This window comes from Gaeumannomyces tritici (assembly GCF_000145635.1).
Source record: "Gaeumannomyces tritici R3-111a-1 unplaced genomic scaffold supercont2.4, whole genome shotgun sequence".
NCBI classification, from domain to species: Eukaryota; Fungi; Ascomycota; class Sordariomycetes; order Magnaporthales; family Magnaporthaceae; genus Gaeumannomyces; species Gaeumannomyces tritici.
Genome location: NW_008804548.1, coordinates 1,206,816 through 1,219,270, shown reverse-complemented (window position 1 = coordinate 1,219,270; position 12,455 = coordinate 1,206,816). Strand labels below are relative to the sequence as shown.

General features: G+C 58.3%; 4 protein-coding genes across 4 annotated transcripts; all 4 read right to left on the bottom strand.

The window, feature by feature from the left end:
* Positions 1-95: 95 nt before the first annotated feature.
* Positions 96-831, bottom strand: GGTG_07833 (hypothetical protein; the record flags this gene model as incomplete). The annotated part of the gene is made up of 2 exons (XM_009225663.1): positions 96-152; positions 220-831. The coding sequence occupies 2 exons, from the start codon at positions 829-831 to the stop codon at positions 96-98; spliced, it is 669 nt and encodes a 222-aa protein (XP_009223927.1).
* Positions 832-1,494: 663 nt separating this feature from the next.
* On the bottom strand, positions 1,495-3,796 carry GGTG_07832 (Ras-like protein). The gene is made up of 4 exons (XM_009225662.1): positions 3,312-3,796; positions 3,026-3,140; positions 2,640-2,915; positions 1,495-2,555 (listed from the first exon to the last, which is right to left on the bottom strand). Exons 1-4 carry the CDS (start codon positions 3,324-3,326, stop codon positions 2,317-2,319), a joined length of 645 nt encoding a protein of 214 aa, XP_009223926.1. The 5' UTR covers positions 3,327-3,796; the 3' UTR covers positions 1,495-2,316.
* Positions 3,797-7,172: 3,376 nt separating this feature from the next.
* GGTG_07831 (molybdopterin binding domain-containing protein) lies at positions 7,173-9,954 on the bottom strand. Its single transcript, XM_009225661.1, has 8 exons — positions 9,798-9,954; positions 9,396-9,622; positions 9,324-9,332; positions 9,107-9,246; positions 9,024-9,041; positions 8,618-8,910; positions 8,281-8,500; positions 7,173-8,177 (listed from the first exon to the last, which is right to left on the bottom strand). The coding sequence occupies exons 2-8, from the start codon at positions 9,570-9,572 to the stop codon at positions 8,057-8,059; spliced, it is 978 nt and encodes a 325-aa protein (XP_009223925.1). The 5' UTR covers positions 9,573-9,622; positions 9,798-9,954; the 3' UTR covers positions 7,173-8,056.
* An 8-nt stretch (positions 9,955-9,962) lies between these two features.
* GGTG_07830 (cytosolic Fe-S cluster assembly factor NBP35) lies at positions 9,963-12,447 on the bottom strand. The gene has a single exon (XM_009225660.1). The coding sequence runs from the start codon at positions 12,276-12,278 to the stop codon at positions 11,247-11,249; it is 1,032 nt and encodes a 343-aa protein (XP_009223924.1). The 5' UTR covers positions 12,279-12,447; the 3' UTR covers positions 9,963-11,246.
* Positions 12,448-12,455: the final 8 nt, after the last annotated feature.

The following is a 12,455-nucleotide window of genomic DNA, read 5'->3' as shown; positions in this document are numbered from 1 at the left end:
CGCAGCGGGGGCTAAAGGGGCCATGTTAGGGGCCGGGCCGGCGGCCGGAGCCGCTGCAGGAGCCGCCGCCGCCACCACGCCACCGGCCGCACCGGCTATAACAGGGGCTGCGACTCCAGCGACTGGACCAGCCCTGGCAGGCGCAGCGGGGACTAAAGGGGCTATGTTAGGGGCCGCGGCGGCCACGTTCAAACGGGGGGCCACGGCAGGGCGAGCAACGGAGGCGTAAACGGGGGTCCCCAAGACCCGGCGGCTCCTGCGCCCGCCCGCCAGGGGAGCCGGAGCCGCCGCAGGAGCCGCCGCCGCCATTGCTCCACCACCGGCCGCGCCGGCAATAACAGGGGCTGCGGCTGGAGGGGCTCTGGCAGGGCGGGCACCGGCGGCGGAAGCGGGGGCCTCCAAGACCCGGCGCCGCTTCCCCCTGGCGCCGCCAGCGAGGGGTGCGCCTTCATCGTGGTTGTCGTCGTCACCCCCCACCGCCGCGGCGAAGCCTCGCTTCCTGCCGACCGGGCCCGGGCCCGGGCCTGGGGGCAGGGCTAGGGGCGGGGGCAGGGCCGCGCTGAAGGTGCAGCGAGCGAACCCGCCATTGCTGCACGGAAGGCACCGAACCCCGAAGGCCGGGTTGCCTCCGGTGCAGTCGAGGTTGCGCACCGTGCACCGCTCGCACCTTGGACGGTCCGCCATGGCTTGTCGACGGGCGTACTCTGCGCTGAAGGAGCAGCGAACGGCCCGGCCATGGCACGGAAGGCACGGAACCCCAAAGACGTGGTTGCCCCCGGTGCAGTCGAGGTTGCGCACCGTGCACCGCTCGCACCTCGGACGGTCCGCCATGGTTTGTCGACGGGCGTGCGCGGTGGGTGCGATGAGAGAACGAGAGTTCGGTTTGGTTATATAGGGGAGAGGTTTGTGCGGAGGGCGCGGGAGTGATGTTACTCAACGTCGGTCCTCGTGCCGTGTGGCGTGGCCGGACCGATGCTCTCCAGCCCTTGCAGATTTGGGCAGAGGCAATATATCAACCAGAGAAAGCGTTGATCTTGGGAGAAGAACATGACGGGAATGGAGGGGGGGACCACGAGCCAGAGGCAGCGGTATAAGTTCAAGGCGGGCATGGTGCGCTGACAGAGATGTCCTTTGTTCTGGCACCTCATAGTACAGAGCCTTCATCGCCATGTCCGCATCCGTCGTCACGCCATGACCATTCCGGCCAGCTCAGACGCTCTCCCTGATGCCCATCGTGATCTGTCTTTGTTGGGTGTTAAGCGGTGGACAGCAAAGTTGAAAACGGATAGTTGTGAGAAATACCCTTCAGGCCGATGTGGCTCAGTTACAGTCCGAACAATGGCCGTCAGTCTTCGGCTGTCGTGGTGAAAGAATTCCATTCCAAAGCCTTCTCGGACTTGTGTTGTGTCTCAATAACCACTGTCCCTCGTTTCCGCATTCGTACAATGGTCTTGGCGGAAACAACATCGAACTGATCTGATGCACGCACGTGACCTCGAAGAGAAGAGGAGCCTGAGGACTCGGGCAAGGAAGGACTACGATGGACATGTTAAGAATTCAATACAATGTGCTACAGCTTCCGAGAACTATACTACGACTCTGAAGCCAAAAACAAACAACACAAATGAAAACACGGCAAGAGACAGGCAGAAACGCCACGACGGGGTATGGGAAGGACGAAAGTTCAAGTCCACAAGCAAAACACGAACCCATTCAAACAGCAGTCAAAACTAAGTACTAGAGGAACAAGATGTAACTGGGAGAAGCACCGCCTGGGGGTGCGACGGCATAGCTCAAGGCCATGGGGCACACCGCCATGGATGGGAATAGAGGAAGATGAAAGTGAAAAGACGAGAGCCTTCTGGTCACCTGGAGCCGATTCAACAAGCGGCGGCGGGCCAATAACCGGGTGCGGCCGAGTCGCTAATGCGTTGGTGACAAGGGGATGGGTTTAAAAGAGTAATAGAGGGAGAAAAAAAGCGAGAAAAAAAACAACCTCGACTCCAGAATCCATGCAACTTCCTGTTCCCTTGTTTGAACCAAACGGGTTGTGTTGTAATGTATCCTCAGCGATGAACTGAGGGAAAGGGACCGCCGTACTGCCGCTTTTCCGGAGACAGGGCAGGTCCGCATTCAAAAGGGAAGAAAAGGTCCATCCTCGACACTCAGGCTCGGGTGGCGGCTGCATCCCAAGGATGCGCCTCAATCATTGTGCCACGGGCCTCACCCCTTTTGGTGTGTCGCTTCTTTCCTCATCCTCGTCGTCGGTCGTCGAGCTCGGAAAATGGGCGTTGCTTTTGTTCTTTGCACCTTTCTCTACATCAGCACACACTTGGCGCAGCACCCTGCCTCGGCGTCGTTGTCGTTGACTTCCATCTTGTTGATGGGGCCACCCGCGTTCGATGTTCCGCTGCCGGTCGAGTAGCCTTGCATCTCGCGGTTGTACCTGCGGATCTCACGAACAATGTCGTAAAACGCCTTATCCACGTTGATGCGAGACTTGGCCGACGTCTCGATGAACTTGCAGTTGAAAGACCTTGCCAGTGCCTCACCCTCTAGAAATCAGGGTAGAACAATGCCGGTCAGCCTCTAGACGCACACTTTGGTGTGTATTGAGTAAGCAAAGAGGCACAACATACCTTGTCTCGTAACCTCCCGCTCGGCCTCGAGATCGCACTTGTTGCCGACAACAACCATGGGGAAGTAATCCTTGTCCTTGACTCTCAGGATCTGTTGCTGGAATGTTGTGATCTCGTCAAAGCTCTGGCGCGAGGTGATGGAGTAAACGAGTAGGAAACCCTCGCCCGTCCTCATGTATTGTTCGCGCATCGCCGAGTACTCCTCCTGGCCCGCCGTGTCGAGTACGTCTAGCAGCGCGACCTCATCGTCGATGACGCACTGCTTGCGGTACGAATCTGCACAGACGACAAAGCATCCAAGGGTCAGTTTCAGGCGGTTTGGAGCAAACGGCCGTCTGCCGTGTCGCGGATTCGGACAAGTGCCGGTGGCGGCATCGGTGACTGACCTTCTATGGTCGGATCATACTCGTCGACGAAGTGGCTCTGGATAAGCTGGATCGTCAAGCACGATTTACCGACACCACCTCCTCCAACCACTACCAGCTTGTACTCTCGAAGAAACTGTTGCTCGCGAAAAAATGATGGCTTTGGTTAGCTGGGAGGTCCAAGAGACGATGGCAAAACTGTCGAAAAGGGGCCAAGGAAAGCGCCGTTTAGTGGCGAGAATTGCGGCGCGATCCCAATTGCAGGGCGTTCGGAGGTGCATCGGGAACGCCGAGTTGAGGAGCGTACCTTTGACTGGGCCATGATGATCGAGTTGACTCGCCGGCGGCGCTACGCTGAAGACGCGGCGCGATGATCCAAGTGCGTACGAGGGCGTCGACGATCGAGAAAGGGAAGCTGTTCTGTCGGCTTGCCTTTGCAGTCGGGGCGCGAGGTCGGGGAAGGGTGTGAAAGAACAGGCAGAGGTTTGTTGATTGAGGCCGATGGGGTTGAAGATCAAGCAAGCCGATCTCAAGGATGGGCTGCAGGCGGGAAAAGGAGTGGGAAGAGGGTCAAAACAGCAGCCGCAGCTTCCTGGTGCAAAAGAAAAGACGTCTGGCTCCTTCTCCCTAAAAAGGTAGGTGTAGGTGCCCGGCAGGACAGGGGGCAGAGGTGGACGCGCAGGGGGTGTGCCGCGGCGAGTTTCTGGCTTGTCTGGGCCCCGGCGCTCGCCCGATGGGTCCAGTTGGTCAAATCAGCGGAGCAACTGATTTGCGGAATCCCTGAAGGCTAACTAAACTCGACGGGGCGCGAAGAGGAATGCTGGAGCGGGCACACGACGAGAGCGGGAGAGGAGCGGCAATGACAGGCAGACGGGCAGTGGGAACCGACAGATGGACAGACAGACCGGGCGCACAGGAACGCTTGAGCAGGACCACAAGGAATCGAGATGTCCAAGTCCGTGAGCCTGCTTGTTTGCAAGGCAGTGAGTGGGCAACGGATGAGCGACCAATTAGGAACCGGTGGCCCGCGAAGGATAATAATTGGATTAGGAGCAATAATCATGGGGAATAAAATCAAATGGAACAAAACAGCCCAGCACGCCGACGCCCAGGACTCTGGAAGGTCCAAGTACCACGAGGTACAGGGCCAAGGCGATTCAATACCAATTGAACTGAACCCACCTGTCTGCACCTTGCGGCGCTGGTTCCTCCACTCCCTGCCCGGCAATACTAGGACCAGTTAGACGAGGTACACCTGAAAATAGGGGAGAGGCACAAAGGACTCAGCCACGGCCTGCTTGCGGCCATTTGTCATCATCCACGACAAACACGGGCAGCAGCCGCATCCAGCTCTAACGGCTCAGCAGGCTCAGCACACCCCAGCCCAGCCTGGGCTCCTAGAGCAGACGGCTCTCCATGGATGCAGCAGTCACGCAACCCAGGCTGGCGGGGTCAGGTAGCAGAAGGGTTGCCTTGGATCCTTGGGCACGTGCTGCCGGGAACCTCGAAAAACAAGTTCCCCGTCGCCCCAGCCCAGAAAAAGGGGAGGCAGCACCAGAGGTCAGAGGCAGAGACACACAGGCACAGATGCTACCTACAAGGTACCTATGTACCCTACCAAAAGCAGAACACATGGATGACCCCAGCGGCAGCAGCAAGCACAGACACATCCTGCTAGCAGCATGCAGCCAAAAATGCAGCGCATAAGTTGCATGCAAAGGGTGTGGGCGGGCCACCGGCTGGCTCTGCTCGCTTTCTCTCTCCCTCCGCGTTGCGGCAGTTGACAAGGGCGGCATCAGCAGCAATAGAATCGGGCCGGGCAGGTTTTAGAACCGTCTACTACCAGGTTGCGGATGCGTGATCTGCCTCTTGGGGCAGGAGCCAACCCTCCAAACATCCGGCCGCGCCTCCCCAATCGAAAGCCGCGATGAAAACCCAATCCCAGCATCCATTCTGGACATCACACAATGTGCCTGCCTGCCATCCCACACTGAGATGGACGCCGCGGAAAGAGGGGCAAGAGGGCCAGATCAGGTCTCCTTATTGGCTCGTCGGACCTCCCTTTCGTGCTTGCTTTTTTTCCTCTGGGCTGGTCGCCTGTCCCCTGCACAGGCCCACCAACTCGGGCCTCTCTCCCCATCCTGCGATTCACTTCCGTGAGTTATCGCGCACCAACAAGCCGCATTGGGAGAGTAGCCGGTTGTCGTCAAGCTGCATGTCCGTACATCCCACACCAACGCACGCGGTCGGGTCTCTCCCCCAAAGACCATCGTATGCTACTGCATGTCAGCGGTACGAAGTCCCAAGCATGTCCATCCCGCGCATACGGGTTCGGCGGTGGTGGTGCCCTGGCTTGCAAGGGCTCTTGTATCACACGTGCGGCCAGCCAGCACGAATTATCAGGCCCCTCCGACTGCGCGATCCCGAGCCCGGAGTTTGTCTTGCCTGTTGTTTTTTTTTGTTTTTTTATCTCTTTGTGCTCGCAACAGAAAAAAGACCTCGGCTGGCTTGCAACCTGACCGAGGGTGCATCCGATCGGCGGCTCGGGTTGCACCTGCCACCTGTAAGAAGCGAGGAAACGAGCTGTTGTGACCAGTCCACGACCTGATCATCCATTCGCGTCCCACCGCCTCCACATCGCGCACCCAATGCAGGTACCGCTGTAGTTCGCCCAGATGGGTCGCTCGCTGTGCGTCGGGGCGAGAAGCACGGCGTTTGGCTGTCGACCTCTGACCTCTGACCTTCTGCTCTCCTGCTCTGTCTCGCCCGCCGTCACATCAACTCTTTCCCGCCCTATCCAGCTTAGCTCAGACCTAAACGTTTCGCTTCGCTCATGCGGCGACAGAAATAAGAAGCAAACATCGAGTGGACGAGCTAGTAGGACCGAGCTTTCCCTGGCGCTCGCCGCCGTCTTTCTCTGGCGGAAACGAGGATTGGCGCCGGCAGCCTAGACACCACTTCGGCCCCTGTCTGACCTGGTCTGTGGTATTACCAAGCGATTCCGGCCAACAGGAGGCGCCCCCGAACTCTTGTGGCCAGCGGCTAGGATCGTGATATCGACATGGCGGTCCTCCTGTCAGCCACACGCGATTGATGAACAGACGTTCTGCCTTGCTTTGTCAGATTCCTACCGGTATCATGCTGGGGGGCAAAGGGGCCAGAGCTCCATGTTTGCTTTTATCCGTTGCTTTTTTTTTTCTTGACCCTCCCTCATCGTTTTGTTTAACACCCGCCACTTTTCGTTATAGCGACAGGGTCTGGTGTTTAGTCAGCCATCTGTGTGGTATTCATCCAGCCCTCTCCAGCTTCGTCAACATTTTGCTTCATCAAAGCCGGGTGCAAACCTGGCCAAAACGGTCCCTGGCCAGTTCAAGGTGCCATTTCTGAGCGAGGAGTCTTGACTGCATCACTTTCTTTGAAACGAGATTCGATTCGAGTGGCGTTGTGCTTGCCAGTGCCAGCACAGGCCGCTCCCATCCTCCTGACGTTTCCCCCTGGTCCTTCCTTTCTCCCAGCCATCTAGCACATTTGGGGTTAGATTTTGCTTCAAGACTTGGCTTCCACTTCCCCACACCGAAATTTCAAAAGGGGATTAAACCGTGGAATCTTTTCCTTCAGCGAAATGGCATTCTCCACTCAAAAACCCCCGAAACCCACTGCAAAGCCCGACATTTTTGCGGGGAGCGCACCGCTTTGGACAGCAACAGCAAGATATGGGGCGCCGGTTTGAACGGGCTGGCTGTCATGTAACCATGCCGCCGTCCCCCACTAGGCTAGGACGAGTTGGGATCAGCTGGCTATCGATATTAGCGGCAGCGGGCATGCGATGCCCATGTTCCGGCACATGTGCTCCGAGGCGTGGGAGATAACGGGGCTGCCGGGCCCTCTCAGACCATTTTAATATTGTCATTAGCGCACCGCCAGCCGAAAGCCCGGCTCGATCGCGCGGTGGAAGTCGTAGGACGTCGCCTTGGTGCGACCTAGCCATTCCGGCAGCGAACCTTTTTGTCGGACAAAGGCGCATGGCCGTTGCTTTCCATCCCACGTCTGCGTTGCCAAGGCCGGAACCCACCCACACCCTGGGCTGCAGTCGGAAAAGCTCGAGATAACGAACAGAAAAGTGGTAGGAAAGGGAAGGAGAGGATGAAGGGGGGGGGGACTTGTATCGGTCGATCTCGGTGGATCCTGGTGATACTGTGGCACAAGTGCGCGGAGATGATAAAGACGGCGACTTTGACGAACTGCAGACTCAATATCATCACAGCACTAGTTTGGTAATTTGATGCTGTCTGCTTTTTGTTTCTTTTCCTTTTTTTCCTTGCCAAAGTCTCATCGTTCAGCGCGGGCAGCACGCAGCGAGAATGAAGATTCTCCCGCCCAAGCCTCGTGGGTAAAACGATAAGGATCGAAGAGTGACGGCCCGCCCGCCTGGTGAGATCAATCTCCTTTTCTTGCCCTTGCCCCTGGGGCATGGCGTTCCGCCAGGCCTTCTAGAAAATTTGACGCCCAGGCTTGGCTTTTGGGGGCTATCGAGGGGTGGGGTCCCATCAAGCTCGTTGATCTTGATTGCAGCTCTGCCCTTGTCTAGGTCCTGTTGGGCTGTCAATCGCGCTGCGTGCCTCGCGACTACCTGGTGGGGCGTTTCTTGTGTGGTTGGGTGAGAAGAAAAGCCCGCTGCGGTTCGTTGTCGAAGAGAAGCAAGGGCTCGTCACCGCTCGTGTCATTCATCCGCCGCCCATCCCAAAAGAGAGAAAACGCGAGATGGACGATCGCTCTGCAGGCAAAAAGGGATCCCCACTGCATTCCCGCACGCCTCGTGCGTGCGGCCATCGCGGGCTCCATCGAGGTAGTATCCACCTATGCACCGTGCACGAGGACATGGTCAGGCTGGTGCTTCCCTCTTCAACACATGTACATACATGACTCTTGATGTCAAAAGAGAAGACTGACGCGAAATATCGGTCAACTCGGGCTCTCAGAATCTGTTACCGAGGCAATGCCTGCCATCCCCACCTTATTCCCTCCATCCCTCCCTCATCTGTTCTTGCGTCCTTACTGAGAAAAGGGCTCATCCTTGTCGTCCGGGTCGTCGTCCTCTCCCTCCACAGTGACGACCTTGCCCTTGACGTTCTCGACAACTTCCGGGACCAGGGTCTCGATGAAGTCCTTGTCTCTGTCGTCATTGTCCCAAAAAAAAAAAAAAAAAAGCGTGAGCAGAGATCTTTTTTTTTCTCTTGCACTGCGTAGGAGAGATATGTGCAGGTATCATGACTCACTTGCCAACGAGCGTGACCGTGTTCCGCTTCTTTTCCCACCTCGGGTAGCTCCCGACCTTGACGCCCCTCGGCTCGACGCGGGCCGCCAGCTCGGTGAGGTAAGGGGCCACGGCGCTCTCGGCCATGGGCGTCGAGATCATGATCCGGCAGATGCCCTTGGCTTCGGGGTCCACCAGCCGCGGCATGATGACCGGCTTGAGTCCATCTATAAGACGTGTGACTGCCCAGTCGGAGAGAAGAGCTTAGTAAAAACACCCCCGAAAAATGGCGTATGCCGAGTTCCCAAAGCCGATGGGTGGAGCAAACTTCCCAAAGGGGCAGGGCTTCAAATTCTTACACAACTTGGGAACGCCGGGCAGGATGTGGATGTTGCCATTCACGACGCAGACGGGGACCCAGAGGTCCTCCTGGAGGAAGAGGAACTGCTTGTCCATGTCGCGGGTCTCGTCCGTCGGCACCTCCACCATCCTCAGCTTGGCCGTCTTGGCCGGAGACTCCACGTCCCAGTTGAAGTCGGGCTGCGAGGGGTGCGGCCGCGCGAGCCGCTTCATGCGCTCGTAGGCCCCTTGGTGCAGGACGAGCGGCAACTCAAAGGCCTTGGCTATCGACTGGTACGTGATGTCGTCGTGTCTGCCGAGGCCCTCGGACAGCGTCAGAAAGGTAGGTAAAGACGGGCAGAGGGGCATTGCATCCGGCCGAGGTCACGTCTTCCTTCAGCCCCCAACGCATTGTTTGCTACTTACGTTGGGCCAATGCCGCCGCTTTGTTATTGAACCCGATTAGTTCCATATTCTCGAAATTGCAGTTGTCATAAGCTGAGGCTCACCTGGTGACAACAAAATCATATCGGTCGCTCATGCGGCGGACGGCCTCCATGATTTCCGACTCATCATCCTCAATCACCTCAATCCGCTTCAGGTCGATGCCCAGCTGGAAACACCATTTGGCTACATAGGCCGAATTGGTCTACAGGGTTTGTGGTATCAGCGGAGGTGAGCTCCTGGGAGGCTCGATAGATTTGATGGCCGTCTTGGCGAGCTTACATCAACAATCTTGATGTTGGTAGCAGTTAGCGCAAGGTTTCTTGTGTGGCCCAACATGAAGATCGTACGTACCTTGCCGTTAAGTACCTCGTCTCCGATAATAAGGCACGCCGCCGTGTGGATGGTGCGCAAGTTGCGCTCGTCGGCGGATGCCATGGCGCCCCTCCTGGCGAAGCCGAGGGCCCAGGGTGCGGTGCCGGGTCGGGGTCCAGAAAGATGCTTTGCTGCCTGTGACAGGCGGGCGTACATTAACACGGCAGGGCAAAACCGCTACAGAGTCGCCGGTGATTGGGTGACGCCTGAAGTCGGCAGCGTTGGGGGATATTCTCCCCCAAGGCCGGAAAGTCAGCATATGACCAAGCCGCCGTTTGGCATACCGGGTTCAAGCCGGCCCAAGTAAGATGAAGTATCTGGTCCGTTCCTGCGTTTCGAGTGTGGGAGGGGAGGGGTCCGATGGCTGGCTGGCAGACCTACCGAAGAGTCGATTATCCAGATACCTTGCCTGTTATTTGGATCTGAAGCGGGATATGGCGTTGGCGGAAAGCTGGCCCAGCAATGGACGTACGTCGATGGATGGAGCCCGCACTCGGAGCTCTCGGGCGGCTGCGTCAAGCTTCCAACTGCACCAGCCAGACGGATGTTGTCATTGAGTGGGGCACGAGGCGGCCGCGGGGTAAGCTGGCACCCTGGCCTCGACGTGGAATGGACGGACTGCCCGCGACCGACCAAGCTCGACGCCAGAATCTGCTATCCGCATCAGATCGCGCCCCCCTTAATACCCCCGAGGTTGTTTTTGTCAAACGACTAGATAAACTGCCTTGCTTGCACTCATCGCGCCCCCGCGTTCTTGCCAAGGATCTTTCATCCAGCGGCCGCCCTCACCATGGTACCACCTCCCTGGCCCCCCTGGTGCTGACGACACCTCTCTCGATGGATCGACGTCGCAGCTACTAACCCCCCGAATCCGCTTAGAGTTCCGAATCCAGGCTGTACACCTTCTCCCAGGAGAGCAAGGACCACCTGCGCAAGTTCAGACTGGGGACGTCCAGGGCAAAAGACCCCCAGGCCGTCATATGTATGTGCAGACCTCGGACATGTGTTTCCTAGCGTTACATCCGGCTGGCATTATGGCCAATGGTAGTCTGACCTGGCATATCCCTTCGAGTGTCGTGCCCTCTTTCCAACTTCCCTGCTTCGTTTCGGTCACGTCCTGCACAGCTCATCTAACTGTAACTGCTCCTTGAACCAGATCTCATCGACAAGAGCACGCACGAGATCCACCAAGACCCCGACCAGACTGTATACAAGAGCCTGGACGAGCTGGGCGATGATCTTCCGGACCACTCCCCGCGTTTCGTCCTGCTGAGTTATCCCGTCACCCTTGTAAGACTGGGTCGATTTCTCTTCCCTCGCACACGTCTTTGTTGTGTCGAACGCAGAATTCCCACCGGCTGCGCAACTCTGTGCTAACGTCGCCGCGATGTGTGCCTCTAGCCGTCTGGGCGGCTGTCGGTGCCGTATGTCATGTTGTACTATCTGCCCATCACTTGCAATAGCGAGCTCCGCATGCTTTACGCCGGCGCCAAGGAGCTCATGAGGAACACGAGCGAGGTTGGCAAGATCATTGATATCGAATCTACCGATGATCTCGAGGAGATTCCGGCGAAGCTCGCCACGGAATGAGGGATGTCAGTCTCGTGCTCTGGCGAGAGAATGCGTGTCTCGCTGGAAAGGAGATTCGAGCCTTTCTCGAGCTAGGGTGCTCTTTATCGGCCGGGGAAAGCGGTGGTTTGGCTGGTCTGGATCTCCAGAGAAACGCCCGAGCATAACGGGCCTGTTGTTGTTGCCTCCTTAGATCTTCACAGAGCTTGCGTGTTGATATTCCATCTGCTGCATTCGAGCCTTTCGCTTGCCCTGTTCCCTTCATGCTTTGGGAGGGAGGATACTATCAGGGGCCAGTCCGAGCTCCTCGGCAAGCTCCCTCACAACCCTCTCCAATGAAGCACAGGTCGGGCTGTCCGGGAAACTGTCGAAGAAGCTCTCCCCGTAGTCGCAAGCCATGCCGATCTGCGGATCCAGCGGAACAGACCCGAGAAAACGTATGCCCATCTCCTTGGCTAAGGCCCGGCCGCCGCCGGTCGTGGCACGGAAAATCTGGCTCTCGTACTTGCAGCCGGGGCAGACGAAACCGCTCATGTTTTCGACAAGGCCCAGCACCCTGATGCCGGCCTTGCGGCAAAAGTCAATCTCCTTCCGGACGTCCAGCAGGGCGACCTCCTGGGGGGTGGTGACGACGACGGCGCCGTCGATGCCGCTCTCCCGAAGGAAGGTATTGACGCTCAGGTGCTCGTCGCTGGTGCCGGGCGGGGTGTCGACGAGGAGGAAGTCCAGATCGCCCCACTCGACGTCCTTGAGGAACTGCTTGATGAGGCCGTTCTTCTTGGGGCCCCGCCAGATGATGGCGTCGTCGCGGTTGGGGAGCATGAACTGTATGCTCATGACGCCCAGGTTGTCCATGACGTAGACGGGCGACCAGCCCGCGCCGCTGATGTGGATCGTCTCGGCCTCGGCGCCCATCATCTTGGGGATGCTGGGGCCGCAAATGTCCGTGTCCATGATGCCGACGCTGCTGTCCGGGTTCGTCGCGAAGGCGCGTGCCAGGAGGCTGGTGAAGGTCGACTTGCCCACGCCGCCCTTGCCGCTCAGCACGAGGATCTTGTGCCGCACGCCCGAGAGCCGGGCCGAGATGAGGGGTATGTCGGGGTCCGGGCCCTTGGGCGCCGACGCGCAGATCTGCTGGTTCGGGCAGCCGGCGCACGAGTCGGCCGTCCCGGCCTTCTCGGACTCGGGCCCCGGGCAGTGCTCCGGTTCCGGCGCAACGAGCTGAGGCTTGGCCTTGAGTGGGTTGGCTAGAACATCCTGGACCGGCTCGGGTGCTTCGAGTGTGGGCGACATCTCCGAGAGCTCGCTGGGTGCTTGCTGGCCAGCTCTCTATGGTCTCTGCGCTTCAATTTACGGGCTTGGTGCGGCCTCTGGTTTTCTTCAACGGCTAAAGCACCATCGAGGAGGGGGTAGAAATCGATGATTTGAAATCCAGCACTGATCGGAGGGCCGTCGGACGGGCAGGCACCC

Coding starts and splice junctions, on each gene's coding strand:
- GGTG_07832 (XM_009225662.1), bottom strand. Junction 2,916..3,025: donor GTATGATCCGACCATAGAAG/GTCAGTCACCGA, acceptor TCGTCTGTGCAG/ATTCGTACCGCAAGCAGTGC. Junction 2,556..2,639: donor GCGGGAGGTTACGAGACAAG/GTATGTTGTGCC, acceptor CCTGATTTCTAG/AGGGTGAGGCACTGGCAAGG.
- GGTG_07831 (XM_009225661.1), bottom strand. CDS start 9,572: ATGTACGCCCGCCTGTCACAGGCAGCAAAGCATCTTTCTGGACCCCGA. Junction 8,501..8,617: donor GCCCGGCGTTCCCAAGTTGT/GTAAGAATTTGA, acceptor CCGACTGGGCAG/TCACACGTCTTATAGATGGA. Junction 8,178..8,280: donor ACGGTCACGCTCGTTGGCAA/GTGAGTCATGAT, acceptor CAATGACGACAG/AGACAAGGACTTCATCGAGA.
- GGTG_07830 (XM_009225660.1), bottom strand. CDS start 12,278: ATGTCGCCCACACTCGAAGCACCCGAGCCGGTCCAGGATGTTCTAGCC.